General features: G+C 40.6%; 1 protein-coding gene across 1 annotated transcript in view; it reads right to left on the reverse strand.

The window, feature by feature from the left end:
- The window catches only part of Crybg3 (crystallin beta-gamma domain containing 3), a 104,885-nt gene that overhangs the window by 8,911 nt on the left and 81,568 nt on the right, over window positions 1–14,406 (reverse strand). Inside the window, exon 18 of the mRNA XM_055594344.1 lies at window positions 1,530–1,669. Within this exon, the coding sequence (XP_055450319.1) occupies window positions 1,530–1,669 (140 nt within the window). The remainder of the gene's footprint in view (window positions 1–1,529; window positions 1,670–14,406) is intronic.

Below are 14,406 nucleotides of genomic sequence, written 5' to 3' on the forward strand. Positions count from 1 at the left end.
GAAAAGTCTACCCTTTTTTCCAAAAAAAAAAAAAAAAAAAAAAATAGGCTAGGCCAAATTATGTGCTGGACAACCTTCCCTTGACCTGTTAAAACTGCCTGTATAAAGCTAATCAGCTGTGTGCAAAGGCAGGTCAGCATGACCAGAGATACCTTGCCACCTCTCCATCTTTTTTCAAAGGAATCCCATTCCATGTTGATTTAAATGAATTTGACACATAGAAAAGGTACATGGGATCTCATTACCATCATAGATTCAAAATCCAACACTGCACAAAGAGTAAGAAATACATGTCTTGGAGTAGGTGGTTCAGCATGAAATGGTATCCTGGAAGCCTACAGTTGCCAAGGAAGGGCTTTAAACAGATCCATGGTATTCTCCAAGCTGCCCAGTAATTCTGTTGTGGAGATTTGAGAACAGTAGATAGAAGGAGGAAGAGGAGGAGGGGGAGGGATGGAGAGGGAAAAGAGGGAGGAGAAGGAAGAGGAGGAGGAGAAGGCGGCGGCTATCAAGAATAAATAGTGTCAAGGTGAAATGGCACACATTTTCTAGAAAGGAGTAAAAATAGAAAGGTGAGAACTTTAGCAGTGTGTCAATTATCAGTTTAACTTAGATATGTTAAAAAAAAAAAAGTGTGAAAATCCTATATAGGGCTTTGAAATGTAACCCAGGTGGTCTTAGCTGGAAAAGGAATATTTTGGAATTCTATACTAAAAGTAAACCAATGTGAAATATTTTTCAGAGGAAAATTTAAGTTGTTATATGTATAAATTATATAAGAACATTTGATGTAATAGTTGACTTAATTTTCAATTTATCTTCTGACATTCTTGATTTCCTTATGTATTTAAAACAGTTAATTATCCATAAGCAGTGGACTTGGGGAGGGGCATTCGTGAAGAAGAGGGAAGGATGTTGGGACTGGGAGGGGAGGAGGGAGGAGCTTATGGGGGGATACAAAATGAATAAAGTGTAATTAATAAAATAAAATAAAATTAAAAAAAAAAACTTGTAAGCACATAGGGCCTGGGTAACCTGGCTCCACCTTGACTAGACACAGAGATGAACAGAAATGCTAAAACTACTATGGACTATATGAAAATGAACACTCTTGTAGGGACTGCTTTAGACAAGCTGTCATGTCAGAGTAAAATCAAACCATCTTAGTCTTTTAAATGATCACTTGCCTTACATAGGCAATGCTTTTCACAGTCAAAGTAGATGATTTCCTGGAATTTCTCCCCAAAACAAAGTAGGCTCAAGTTAGGAGCATTACCTGGTGGAACTGCTCTATGATCCATGCTCTGATAGGGAACCAGCCCTCGTCCTCAAAGCATCCTTGTTCCAGATCACTGCATGCTATCATGAACTGGGCATGGTTTCATCCTGTCTTATTTTAACAGAAGCTACTACGGTGTAAACAGGAGCAGGAGCACTGACAGGCTGGCAACAGTGGTGGGGAAATAGCAACCCAGCCACTCTATCTCAAATCAATGACCCTCACAGCGTGTGCTCCCTCCTGTACTCACAATCCACTCTTAATCCACACGGACTGGGTATAGAAGTGTAAGTCCTTGTTCAAAACAGAATTCACAGCGTCTTCAAGATGTAACTCTCTTCCCTCACAATGTTCCAGGGCAAAAAGGCTGATGGAAGGTTCTTCAAAAACCTAACACACAGAAAGAGAAAAAGCATCATACTGGGGTTGGCACCTCTGAAAGACATCCTAGTCTCAAATACAACCCTAGGAGGAAGATAGAAGGTACTGTTAATTGAAAACATTTAGAATGTTTTGTGTAGATACAGAGACAATTTTCTCACTGAAACTAATTCATATCAGAAAACAGAAGCAATACCATTCTTTTTTATTCACGATAGCAGCTACGAGAGTTGGTGAATGAGACACCAAAACAAGGCCACATCCCTGTGTTTGAGGTATTGTTGGCTAGCAAAGAAGTTAGAAGTATAGTAATAGTATAATGCAGCATATAGTATAAAACAAATAAGCATGCCTGTGGGAGTACTCAGGTTACTTTTTAGCAGGAAGAAGAATCAATGATGATACATGGATCTGATGGCACATGTCTGAAAGGATGCAACAGGTTTAGAAGGTAGAGAAGACTGGGGAAGGTGCTTTGTGAAAAGCAGGCATGTGGAGGGTCATATGGGGGACACAAACATTCACAGGCTTTGTTAGAGGAGGAGCCGCTAAAACCCAACCAGCAAGAAAACAAGTCCCACAGGAAGGTGCTAGATGTGCTCATGGTCATCACTGTACCACATTGTCACACTGGCTGCTACCCTGACTGGGCAGGAACAGACTGACTGCTAAGGCAGAGTCAAGGACAACACTATGATGAAGCAACTTCATATAAAGGAAGCAGTACCAACGCAGCCAGAACTGTGGCTGGTCAAAGTCGTAAAACAAGGCTCTTAGCGTCTCATTTTCATATATGCTTATGTATATGCAAATGCTTATATGTGGAAGCCATGAGAAGAGAAAAAAAAAAAAGGCTTTAAAGAAGAGAGGAGGGATGGTAACAGAACACATGTGCTATGAGGGTGAAAGGGGAAACACTGGAGATGAAGAGATTGGGGGAGAGCTGAGGAGTGAATCAGAAGGGGCAAACAAAACTAAGTACCAGGAAAAATGTCACAGGGACGCCTGCTACTTTGATAGCCAATTGAAAAGTTTTTTTAAAGACATTAAACATCATAACCCAACTGGTTCACTTACAAATGACCTGCACAGTGGAGCAAAATGAGTTGTGAGTCCTCCCTTCCAGAGGTGTTTGGAATTGCAAAGGTGGGAATCATTTAAATGTGCATGGTAAGAAGGGACTGGCCCAATAAATCAGGGAATTACATAGAGAGGAATCCTAGAGAGCTGTGGAAAGGATGAAAATCTTCTTATGGAGATATCACCAGCATCAGGTCTGCAGGGTCAGGAAGAAAGAGAAGGCATAAAATAGCACACCTCACAGAATACTGGATTGTAGATAAAGGAAAACTTATACATATAAATATGTGCTTATATATGCATTAACTTTGTCTAGAAAAATGCTGCCTCTTCTGAGACAGTGTCTAAGAAAGTAAAGGGCACAAGAGGAACAAGAACTTCACTAGAAGCCTTCTGCTGATTTTTTATTTTGAACCCTGGTAATATATAGTTTATTCAAAAATTTATATCGGTAAATATTGTTTATTTATATATACAAATATATATATATATATATATGTATATAGATATGTACGTTTTTTGTGGGGTTTTTATAAATATGGCCACTAGGAAATTTATCTAGCAACAGCATGAATAAAGAAGAGAGAGATGGGAACTAACTGTGCCAATATATTAGTAGAATATTTGAGGTCCAGTAGATACATGATATGGGGAAGAAGATAATTCAGAAACAAGGCAAGGCCAGGAAAACCAGAACAGTGATAAAGTAGGTAGGCTAAGACAAACAAATGGATACACAGAGAAAGAGAAGTACAAAGATGGGGCTGTGTGTGTGTCTATATTGGTAAAGAATTTGCCTTGCAATCATAAGAAACAGAGTTTGAATCTGCAGCCAAGCCTTAAAAGCTGAGCCTGGCAGCATGCACTAGCAACCCTAGTCCTGAGAGAGTGGGACCAGAGAGCTCACAAGAGCTTGCTGTGCCTAGCCAGGTTAGCCACCTGGTATGCTGTTAGCTCACTGAGAGACCATGCCCCCCCAAAACAAGGTGGAAGGTGATAAAGGAAGGGGCCTCATGTCAGCCTCTGGCCTCTAGTACCCCCATTTGTGCATGCATACTGACACTTTAAAAGAAAAGCAAAAAGTTATGACTAGAAGCATTGGGAGTACATATTGTTATCCACAAGGAAATCCGGAGAAAAACCCTGCCCAAGAGCTAAGAACATACCATTAGCATTGAAAGTCTTCATCCTAGAATAGGGCAAGAATAAGCTAGAAAGAGATGTGGGACATACACTGTACCTAGATACAGACTACTGGGAGAGGCCCTGGTGTAGAGAGGGTACCTTTGAAAACAACCAGAAGCTGTATAATAACTGACGCATGAAAGAGGAGACTAGAAGGAGGCTATCTTGTAGTGACTGACACATGAGTAGGGGCGGGTGGGGAGTGATCACAGACTGACCAGGAGAAGAGAGCTCTTCACACTACAAGACAATGCCTGATGAGTCAGAGATGACAATGTGGCTGTCCACACAGCCAGTTTGCCAGTGAGGCTACTGATAGTGACCTGAGTGAGAACCCTTTTACTGGTGTGTCAGATGAGGAGTGACACGGTGCTGGGAGGTCTGAGGGGTACGTGTCAACAAAGTGCAGACAAGGTGGGTGTACACATTACCCTTTAGAAATAATCATGTGGCAAATGAGGGAAATGGCATAGGGGTCTATGAACTTGCTGTGGACACCACAGAAAATCACCGTCAATACAAAATGAATGATAGAAGACAAGGGATGGCTGAGAGGTAGAGTAAGACATTTAATCTGATGGTTCATATTACTTCAGAATCTCTTGCTAGGCTGGTCCATGGGTATGTGTCTCATTGAAAGGAATTTACTATACATTCTCTGAAATGCAACCTGTTCTGTCTGTGTAATGTTACTTGTACAAATATGATTTCAAGGCCAACAAATTGGTATTAGGTAACCAATTGGGAGCTCTAACCCAAGGAAGACTATCTTTGGCTGCCTGTAGTCTCACCAACATGGCTACTTGAACAAGCCCCCAAACACCAACAGACATGCTAGCATGGAAGGGGAAAATCTCATAGGTCCTTAATTCTAGACAAAGAGAATGCATACTCTCTTATATTATGTGCCCAAGGGTCTAGAAGTCAAGTCTTGCACAATTCCCACAACTTTCTGTAGCTGCACAAATAATGTATTATCTGCTCTGTCCAATATGGCTCTACTAGAGTATGTTGCCAGTGAAGACTTTGAATGTACTTCATCTGCCAGTGGACTAAACCATTTAATTACATTTAAACTTAAATAACCGTATGTGGCTAGTACATGGGCTTAGTCTGTGCTCACCTAGATACCAGAGGGCAGCAGAAAAGAAATGAGATACTTCCCAGAAGCATCAGTCTTCTCTCCATGAACACCACTTACTGGGCTATGAGGAGAAAGTCATTACTAGTCACTGAGTTTTCAGTTCTCTAGTCACTTCCCCTGATTTCTACAAACTAAAAATTAGAAGTATTTCAATAGTTGTCTGAATAAAAGTGATTAAAAATGAGGTAATCAATGACCATAGGAAACTTGTAGATTTATTGTTGAGACTTTTCAGCAGCCTTATCCTTAAGGTTTTTAAAAAGCATTTCAACTGAACCCTGTCCACATATCTATTTGGTGAGCTGTGGTTTAGGGAGAAAAGGCAGACAGGCAAGGAGCCTGGAAAGGGATGGAAATCAACCATCAGCAGCTCTTCAGAAAAGGGAGACAGACAGTGAAGGTTTGCTAGTCACATAATGAAACTTGTAACCCAGGAGGGAAAAAGAGCCTATGAGAATGTAATTTAAATTCTATGCAACACTCTTAACTAAAGCTTGCATACTGTATATGTCCCTTCTCCTGTTACAGAAGCGTGCTATGGCATTTTTGAAAAGGCTGAGTTTGAGCTCAAATTCCGTCAAAATTCTTAACATCTTAGAAATTTATTATAATAAAAACAAAAAGTTTGAGTGTACAAAAATGAGTTATTGCTCTGTTTAAAATGATGCAGGGAAACTGAGGAAAATGTATTAAACAACCAAAATACTTTTTAAATTAAATTTTAATTTTTTATATTAATCACAGGTTATTTACTTTGTATCCCAGCTGTAGCCCCCTCCCACATTCCCACCAATCCCACCCTCCCTCATCTCCTCCCATGCCCCTCTCCAAGTCCACTGATAGGGGAGGTCCTCCTCCCCTTCCATCTGACCCTAGCTTATCAGGTCTCATCAGGAGTGGTTGCATTGTCTTCTTCTGTGGCCTGGTAGTGCTGCTCCCCCCTTAGGGGGAAATAATTAAATAACAGGCCACTGAGTTCATGTCTGAGACAGTCCCTTTTTCCATTACTAGGGAACCCATTTGAAGATTGAGCTGCCGTGGCCTACATCTGAGCAGGGGTTCTAGGTTATCTCCATGAAAGGTCTTTGGTTGGAGTATCAGTCTCAAAAAAGACCCCTGTACAAAAGACTGTTTTAAAGGGTTTCTAAGAGTTTTTATAAATCAATAAAGGGTACTAAAGTGAGAAAGCAGGTTTTACTGGCAAACAGTACAGACTGGCAGCACTGACCAAGTAAGAAATGACTAACATGACTCGATACAAAATTAACTCAAAAAAGTAGCCTATAGACTCAATCTTGAAGTGGATTCCCTCAGTAAGGAGATCAGGGGCTGTCTCTAGCATGAACTCAGTGGCTGGCTCTTTGATCACCTCCCCCTGAGGTGGGGGATGTGCAACCTTGTCAGGCCCCAAAGGCAGACAATGCAGCCAGTCCTGATGACACTTGATAGATTAGGGTCAGGTAGAAGGGGAGAAGGACCTCCCCTATCAATGGACCAGGGATGGAACAGAGGGGGAGAAGAGGGAGGGAGTGGTGGGACTGGGAAGAGACAAGGGAAGGGGTTACAGCCAGGATACAAAATGAATAAATTGCAATACTAAATAAATAAATAAAGAGAAAAAATTAAAAAGAAAAGAACTTCTGGTGATATCTACATCCCTGATCTCAAGCTGTACTACAAAGCGATATAGTACAAAGTCCCATAAGTAAACCCACACAAAACCATACAATGGAGACAAGAAAGGATCTTCAACAATGGCGCTGGTCCTGCTAGATGTCTGCATGTAGATGAATGCAAAGAGTTTCAAATTTATCACCTCACACAAAACTCAAGTCCAAGTGGATCAAAGACCTCAACATAAAACCAGATACACTACATCTAACAGATGAGAAAGTGGGGAAGAGCCTTGAACTGATTGCTACAGGAGACAACTCAAGAGAACACCAACAGCTCAGGCACTAAGATCAACAATTAATAAATCGGACCTCATAACTCTGAAAAGCTTCTGTAAGGCAAAGGACACTGTCAATAGGACAAAACGACAGCGTACAGACTGTGCAAAGATCACCAATCCTACATCCAACAAAGGGCTAATATCCAAAATATATAAATAACAAGAAATTAAACACCAACAAACCAAATAACCCAATTAAAAATAGGGTACAGAAGCCAGGCGTGGTGGTGGTACATGCCTGTAAATCCCAGCACTGGGGAGGCAGAGGCAGTCTGATCTCTGAGTGTAAGGCCAGCCTGGTAACAAAGCCAGTTCAGAACAGCCAAAGCTACACAGAGAACACACACCCTGACTCAAACAAAAGAGTATACAGTGTTAAACTGAGAATTCTCAACAGAGGACTCTCAAATGGCTGAGAAACACTTAAAGAAATGTTCAGCATCCTTAGCAGGTAAATGCTTATCAAAATGACTCTGAGATTCCATCTTACTCCCACTGAAATGGCTAAGATCAAAAACTCAAGTGAGTGCACATACTGGCAAGGATGCAGAGCCAGGGGAACACTCCTCCATTGCTGGTGGGAGTGCAAACTTGTACAACCACTGTGGAAATCAATCTGGAGGGTTCTCAGAAATTTGGGAGATCTACTTCAAGGCCCAGCTATACCACTCCTGGACATCTATCCAAAAGACACTCCACCGTACAATAAGGACAGTTGCTCACCTATGTTTATAGCAGCTTTATGCATTATAACCAGAAACTGGAAACAACCCAATGTTCCTCAATAGAGGAGTAGATAAAGAAAATGGGGTACATTTACACAATAGAATACTATTTACTATTAAAAACAAGGACATCATGAAATTTTCAGGCAATTGGATGGAACTAGAAAAGATCATCCTGAGTGAGGCAATCCAGAACCAGAAAGACAGACACAGTATGTATTCGCTTATAAGTGGATATTGGCCATAAAGTACAGGACAACGTTGCTGCAATCCACAGACCCAAAGAAGCCAAGGAGAGCCCAAGAGAGGATGCTGAATGGCACTCAGAATAGGAAATAAAATAAACATCTCAAGTAGATGGAGGGAAGGAAGTATGTGGGAGAGAGGACGAGAAGGGTAACAGGCGGGGATCAGGTGTGTAGAAAGTGGGGGTAGGGAGTAGACTGGGAGAGACAAAGGAAACCAGTGAAAGGTCACATCTCTGGGACAGGGGAGGCTCCTGGGAGTCTGCAGGGGTGACCCTAGCTGAGACTGCTGGTAGCAAGGGTTAAGGAGTCTGAAGTGGCCACCTCGTGTAGCCCAGTAGGACTTCCAGTAGACGGAGGGGGACAGCACCTATTAAACCTTAGACCCAAAAGTTGTCTTGCCTTCAAAAAGTGTAGGGATTAAGATGGAGCAGAAATTGAGGAAATGGCAAATCAATGTCTGGCCCAACTTGAAGCTCACACCATGGGAGAGAGCCAACCCCTGCCACTAGTATTGATACTCTGCTATGACTGAAGACAGGAACCTGGCATAACTGTCTTCTGAGAGGCTTCATCTAGCAGTGTATGGAAACAAATGCAGAGACCCACAGCTGAACAATAGGCAGAGCTTCAGAAGTTCTGTGAGAGAGTGGGAGGAAGGATTGATGGAGCCACAGGGGCCAAGGACTCCAGTAGATCTACAGAGTCAACTAACCTGGGCCTGTGGGGACTCACAGAGACTTAACTACCAATCAAAGAGCTTGCATGGATTGGACCTAGACCCCCTACACATATGTAGCAGATGTGTAGCTTGTGACCAAGGGTCCTCTAGCAATTGGAGTAGGGGTTATCTCTGACTTTGTTGCCTGCCTTTGGGTCCTGTTCCCCTGGCTGGGCTGCCTTGTCAGTGGGAGAGGATGAACTTAGTTCTGCTGAGACTTGAGGTGCCAGGGTGGGTTGGTACCCCTTGTGGGCCTGCCCTTGTCTGAGAAGGAGAGGAAGGAATGGGGGGAAGCGAGTATGAGAGCCTTACGAGGAAGAGAGGAGGGAGGAGGCTGGGATCAGGCTGTAAAGAGATTAAATTAATAAATAAATGAAAAAAATAAGAAAATGAATGAAAAAAAGATGACTAACAATGCAACGTGTGGAAATAACACGCTTCCTTACTGACAAATGAAAAGACATCATTTGGTCAAATCTGACAACCTTTTCACTTGTTCCTAATCTCAGAGGCTCTTCTGATGTATCAGATATGTCTATGTGTGAGTTATTAAATTTTATATTGTTTTAGTTTAAATGTCTCATGTATAAATATATGTAAATGTTTACACATTAGCAACACAGTGCTAATCTAGACAGGATTATGACAATGGTTATCTCTCAGAGTGCCCAAGAAATACCTTAAAACACCAGCTATGTTCTGAGGCATTTCCCAACTTTTTAGATAGCAAGATACAAAAATTAATGGTAAGTATTCAAAACTGAAGATGACAGACTAATCTGCACTTTATAAGAACAACAGGAACCACAAGAATTTAATTACAAATTGAGCTCTGTAAATGTCATGGCTCCAGTCCAGGCTAAATTAGAAGACAGCAAACCACTCGGGGCTAAAGGTTCCTCTTGGGAGTCAGCAGTAACAAGACATTCCTGCCAGGTCAAGTCTAAGCCATGCAGAGTGGATACAGTTTCAAAGAGGAGTATGTGGGCAGGTTATGAAAGACAAAGAATGTTTGAATAATTTATATATAGGTGAAAATTTAAATTAGGAAAAAAAACCAGTTCATCTTTGTCCCATCAATAGATGTTGAGATTAATAATAGTCATACTTAGCATTGCTTAATAAGTGCTTATTTGGTATTACTGCTCTGAGATTATTAACACTAGTCTTATTCATATAAGTGAATAAATATATATTCATATTTCTATGATAAAAAGGGTCTAAAACAAATTTTCTCCGTAATTTATTTGACAACAAATTTAACCTGAATAAACACCAGTATATTTATAATATTTGTCTGGTCTGTATCAATGCATAAATTTCATTCTAGAAATAGTGTGTGTTTAATTATAGAATGCTTTCTGTAACCCTCAGAGTGTTTTCTTAACCACCATATATAAAAACTCAACTCTTCTTAAAATGTGAAAAAAATCTGAATCCAAAACTACATTCACGTTAGGGATTATGGAGCTGAATTCATGCATTTTATCCCTAAGGTTTACCTCTGATATAGATACTACTCGGGCACAGGTCAGAGTAAGGGAAGGGGCTGGCTTTTGCTATGCCTAATGGCCCCAGAAGCCAATCCCTCTGCTGTTACTCTAAAACCTTCCAGGTACCAATCATTTTATGATGCAGGACACGAACAGTCAGCAATCTGAGTTTATCAGAGCTTCTCCATGCTCAGCTGGTGAGCATCTACCATCCCAACTTTCTACAAACAAATGCATCTGCCAGGTACGCCTGAAGGTCTGAGACATTAGTATATGTACTCTGCTAGAAAAACTATAATCACGTGTCACACCTTCAATATAATTGTGCTAAAAAGCTTACATCTAGTGCTAAGTTTAATTTCTTAAGAACAAATCTATGACATACTTTGACACTATAGTTCTTTAGGTTTCAAATCACTGTTTACAAGGAAATTGTGCTGACAGTAGCTCAAGACTTTTTAACTGGTTAGGCTGTAAAGAGAACATTTTCCGTTGGTATTAGACACTGAGAACAGATTTTATCTGTACAGCCCAGCAACATCAGTTCCCCCACATATTTGCCAAATGAACCAGTTTAAAAGGAATTGCAACCGAACTAACTTAGAGACATGAACCATAATGTGTGGTCTAAATAACACTTCAGAGAAATGTCAAACAACTGGGAAAAGCTAAATGAAATGACAATCTAATAGAAGGCCCATAAATCTTTTTTTTTTTTTTAAAGACTCAAATACTCTGGCTATAAAATCCTATTAATACTTTCAGCCTATCACATCATAATTTTGCATAAACATGAATTAGCCCTCATCTGTGGGCTTGCTACCCTATCAGCACTGCTTTAAAGAGCTTCATTAGCACCAGCTCATTTAACCCACATGTTCAAGCAGATCATCAAGTGAAGACCTAGGACGCTTGCCACATTCAGGTAAGCATCAACAGTGGAGTCTGAGCTGAGCCAAGAGCTGTCAGACACCGAGGCAGACTTGAGCAGCTACCCCACTACTGAGCCCCTTTCATTCATTTTAGAAAACTACGTTTCACAATTTGATGTTGACACTCTTTTAAGATGTTATAACTCATTTCTGAAAGGTCAGATAACATAGCATATGTCCATCCATCCAACACCCACAAGTGTTACATCTGGGATATTCCACTTGGAATTTTTAACTTTAATTGGAAAATACTGTGCATGTATTTATTTAGGCCCACTATATATACAGTGCAAGAGAATCAAATCAAATCCTTGAATATGAAACTATCAAACCTAATTTTTTAATGCAACATGTAATGAAATAACAATACTAATAGTATTTAACAATAATAAAAAAATTATATCAAAAATTTAAGTAAATGAAATACATTGAATATATCTGAATTTAAACTCAAGAGTTCCTAGAGATAGCCTGCTTTTCTTGCCTATGGTGTTGAAACTGTTCATGCATGCAGCTGCCCTCTGCTAACTCTACGTGTATACTTTATTTGAATGTGCTACCGTTTTATCTCCCAATGCTACAACAAACGCCCTCATGTTGCCCCCACTGTAACTGCACTTCTTCCACTAGCTACACATGAATCATACTAACGTGCAGGTCTCAAGGATTGTAAGACAGTGATTTCCTGTCAATTGACTACATTTTTCTGAAGTTATGGCAAATCTTGTTACTGTCACATTTTAAGTACTTATATCTAAAGTAAGGTGACAGTGTCTCATTATTGTTTTGCTTTGTATTCCTGCTATCATCCTTGAGGTTTAGTATCTTCTCATGTCCTAAGTCATTTTCTCCTTGTCTGTAAATGGCAGATTTATATCCCCTGTTGATTTTCTCACTTCGTTTGAAGAGCTCTCCTTGCAATCTATACATGAGGCCTTTACAAATAAATAAGTGCTGCAAGCATATTCTTTTTATTTGTGGCTTGCTATGGCAGGCTGAGTAAGTAATGCCTGAACATCCAAAACATACGCATATCAACATTGTAATGCTGCGAGTCAGTGAATACAGTGTTATTTAACACCAAAGTCGGGACTTTAAGGACATGACCAGTAGTTAAGGATCTTAATCTGGACTACCGTAGTAGGTCAATTATGACCACAAGGCTCTCTGAGAGGAAGGCAGGAGGTCAGAGATAAATCACAAGGAACAGATACACTTCAGAGACCAGAATGGCCCTGAATGAGGGAAAGCTGGTAGTCCGTAGAAGAGGGAAAGAAATGGATTCCCACCTAGAGATTTACAGAAGGAAAGAGGTCCTATCTGTACCTTAAATTTGTCCCAGTGAGACCATTTCAGAATTCTGACCTCCAGGACTGTAAGACAGTGAATTCCTCCTAAGTGACCCCATTTTCAACAATTCATTACAGCAATGCTAAGACTCAGTGTCCCTACCAATAGACATGCAAAAATATAATCTTCATTATGAAGTGTGAAATGTGTATCAACTCATCAGAGTATGCCGAGCATGCAGAGTATGTGTGTTTGGAAAAGGGACCTCAGGAAGTAATTAAGGTTAAACAAGTACATAAGACAGGGGACTGACTCTCAGAAGAACACTTGTTTGTTTTTGTTTTCCTTGTTTTTTCAAGACAAAGTTTCTCTGTGTAACTGCCCTGGTTGCTCTAGACTCACTTTGTAGACCAGGCTGGCCTCAACTCACAGATATCTGGTCCCTGAGTGCTTGGATTAAAGGTTTGTGTCACCACACACAGAAGAAGAATGGCTCTGTATAGGAAGAGGAAAAATTACAGCTAGGGAGCTCAGGTCCTCACCCAATGTGACCTTCCCTGCTGCCTGAGGCCCATAGAGCAAGAGGGACATCACCAGAGGCCGTTACACCTTGCACTTGCCACATTTCCCAATCATAAGCTCAACAAATACTTTTTCTTTGTAAATTACCAAGACTGTGGTATTCACTTATGGAAAATCACTTATGTCAAAGAGACACATCAGCTCCTGTTTGCCTCTTAACCTTTTTGTTACAAATTCCTGCTTTCTGTGTCTAAAAATGTCCATCCTGATCTGGTGTCATTGGGAGAATTTACTGTACTTTCTTCTAATCCATAAAATTTGCTTTTCATGTTTTGGTTATGGTTAGAGTAAAAGACTCTAGTTACTGTTTTTTGTTGGTGGTAATATTTTTTTTCTTCAAGTGAGAGCCGTCTCTGTTACATTTTAGTGATAGTACACTGTAATGTTAAACAGTCTGAATTCTGATGCTACTTTTTTAGGATTGTGTCATCAGAATGATAATTTCACTCTAATGTCTCCTACAGGCTCTTGTTACCATGTCTCCTTGGCTTTGCCCACTTAAAGTTTCCATGGGAAGAATTATTACTTCAGAAAGACAGGCTTCTATGCCAGGCCACCATGGAGACGGTAGACAAGCAAGGAACAGGCTTCTGCTCCTATGGTAATGTAGTTAACAGGTCATTCAACAAGATACTGGGCCAACATTTACTTGTCTGAGGCTGGCAGTTTCAAACTCACACCTCCTCACAGCCAATAACTGCTCAGGTTTCCTTATTCTCATGTCTGTGCCCATTATTCTTAAAATAGGCTGTTGAGTTTTAAAGCACCCCATCAACAGATGGCAGGGGAAAACTGTTTTCCCCATCATCCATCAACTCTGAAAGCTACGCAGAGCATTGTAAGAGGATAAAAATACAAGTCCCCCAGAAATCCAAAGTACAGCCCCTGTTATGGAATGAACTGAGGAGCAGGAATAAACTGTACACAGGCACTACCTGGTTCTATTTTGGTAGTCCTGGGTCATTTGCCTAATTATTAAAAAATGAAGTCCTGAGTTTTAGAGCCATGGGCTAAGCTGAGGGCTAAGCAGAGGTGACTACAGGTCACACAGTTCAAAACAAACATAATGATCTGTACCTGATCCACAGTGACTATAGTTCAGTAGTTGTGAATAAGTGCAGAGATTAAAAAAAAAAAAAAAAAAAAAGGCAGCTAGAACTGAACTGTAGAGAATGACCATTTAGGCCAGAAAAAGAATGTGTGTGTGCATGTATGTGTGTGTTTCTTTTTGGGTCAACTTGACACGGCCAGGATCATCTGGGAAAAAGAAACTTCACTTGAGAAGATGCCATCGTAGGACTGGCTTGTAGGCTGTAGGGCATTTTCTTGATGAAGGATTGATGTGGGAGGGCCTAGGCTGCTGAGTGTGATGGCCTTAAGTGTGTAGTCCTGAAC

This window comes from Psammomys obesus, unplaced genomic scaffold (genome assembly GCF_907164565.1).
Source record: "Psammomys obesus unplaced genomic scaffold, mPsaObe1.curated_primary_1811, whole genome shotgun sequence".
Lineage (NCBI taxonomy): Eukaryota > Metazoa > Chordata > Mammalia > Rodentia > Muridae > Psammomys > Psammomys obesus.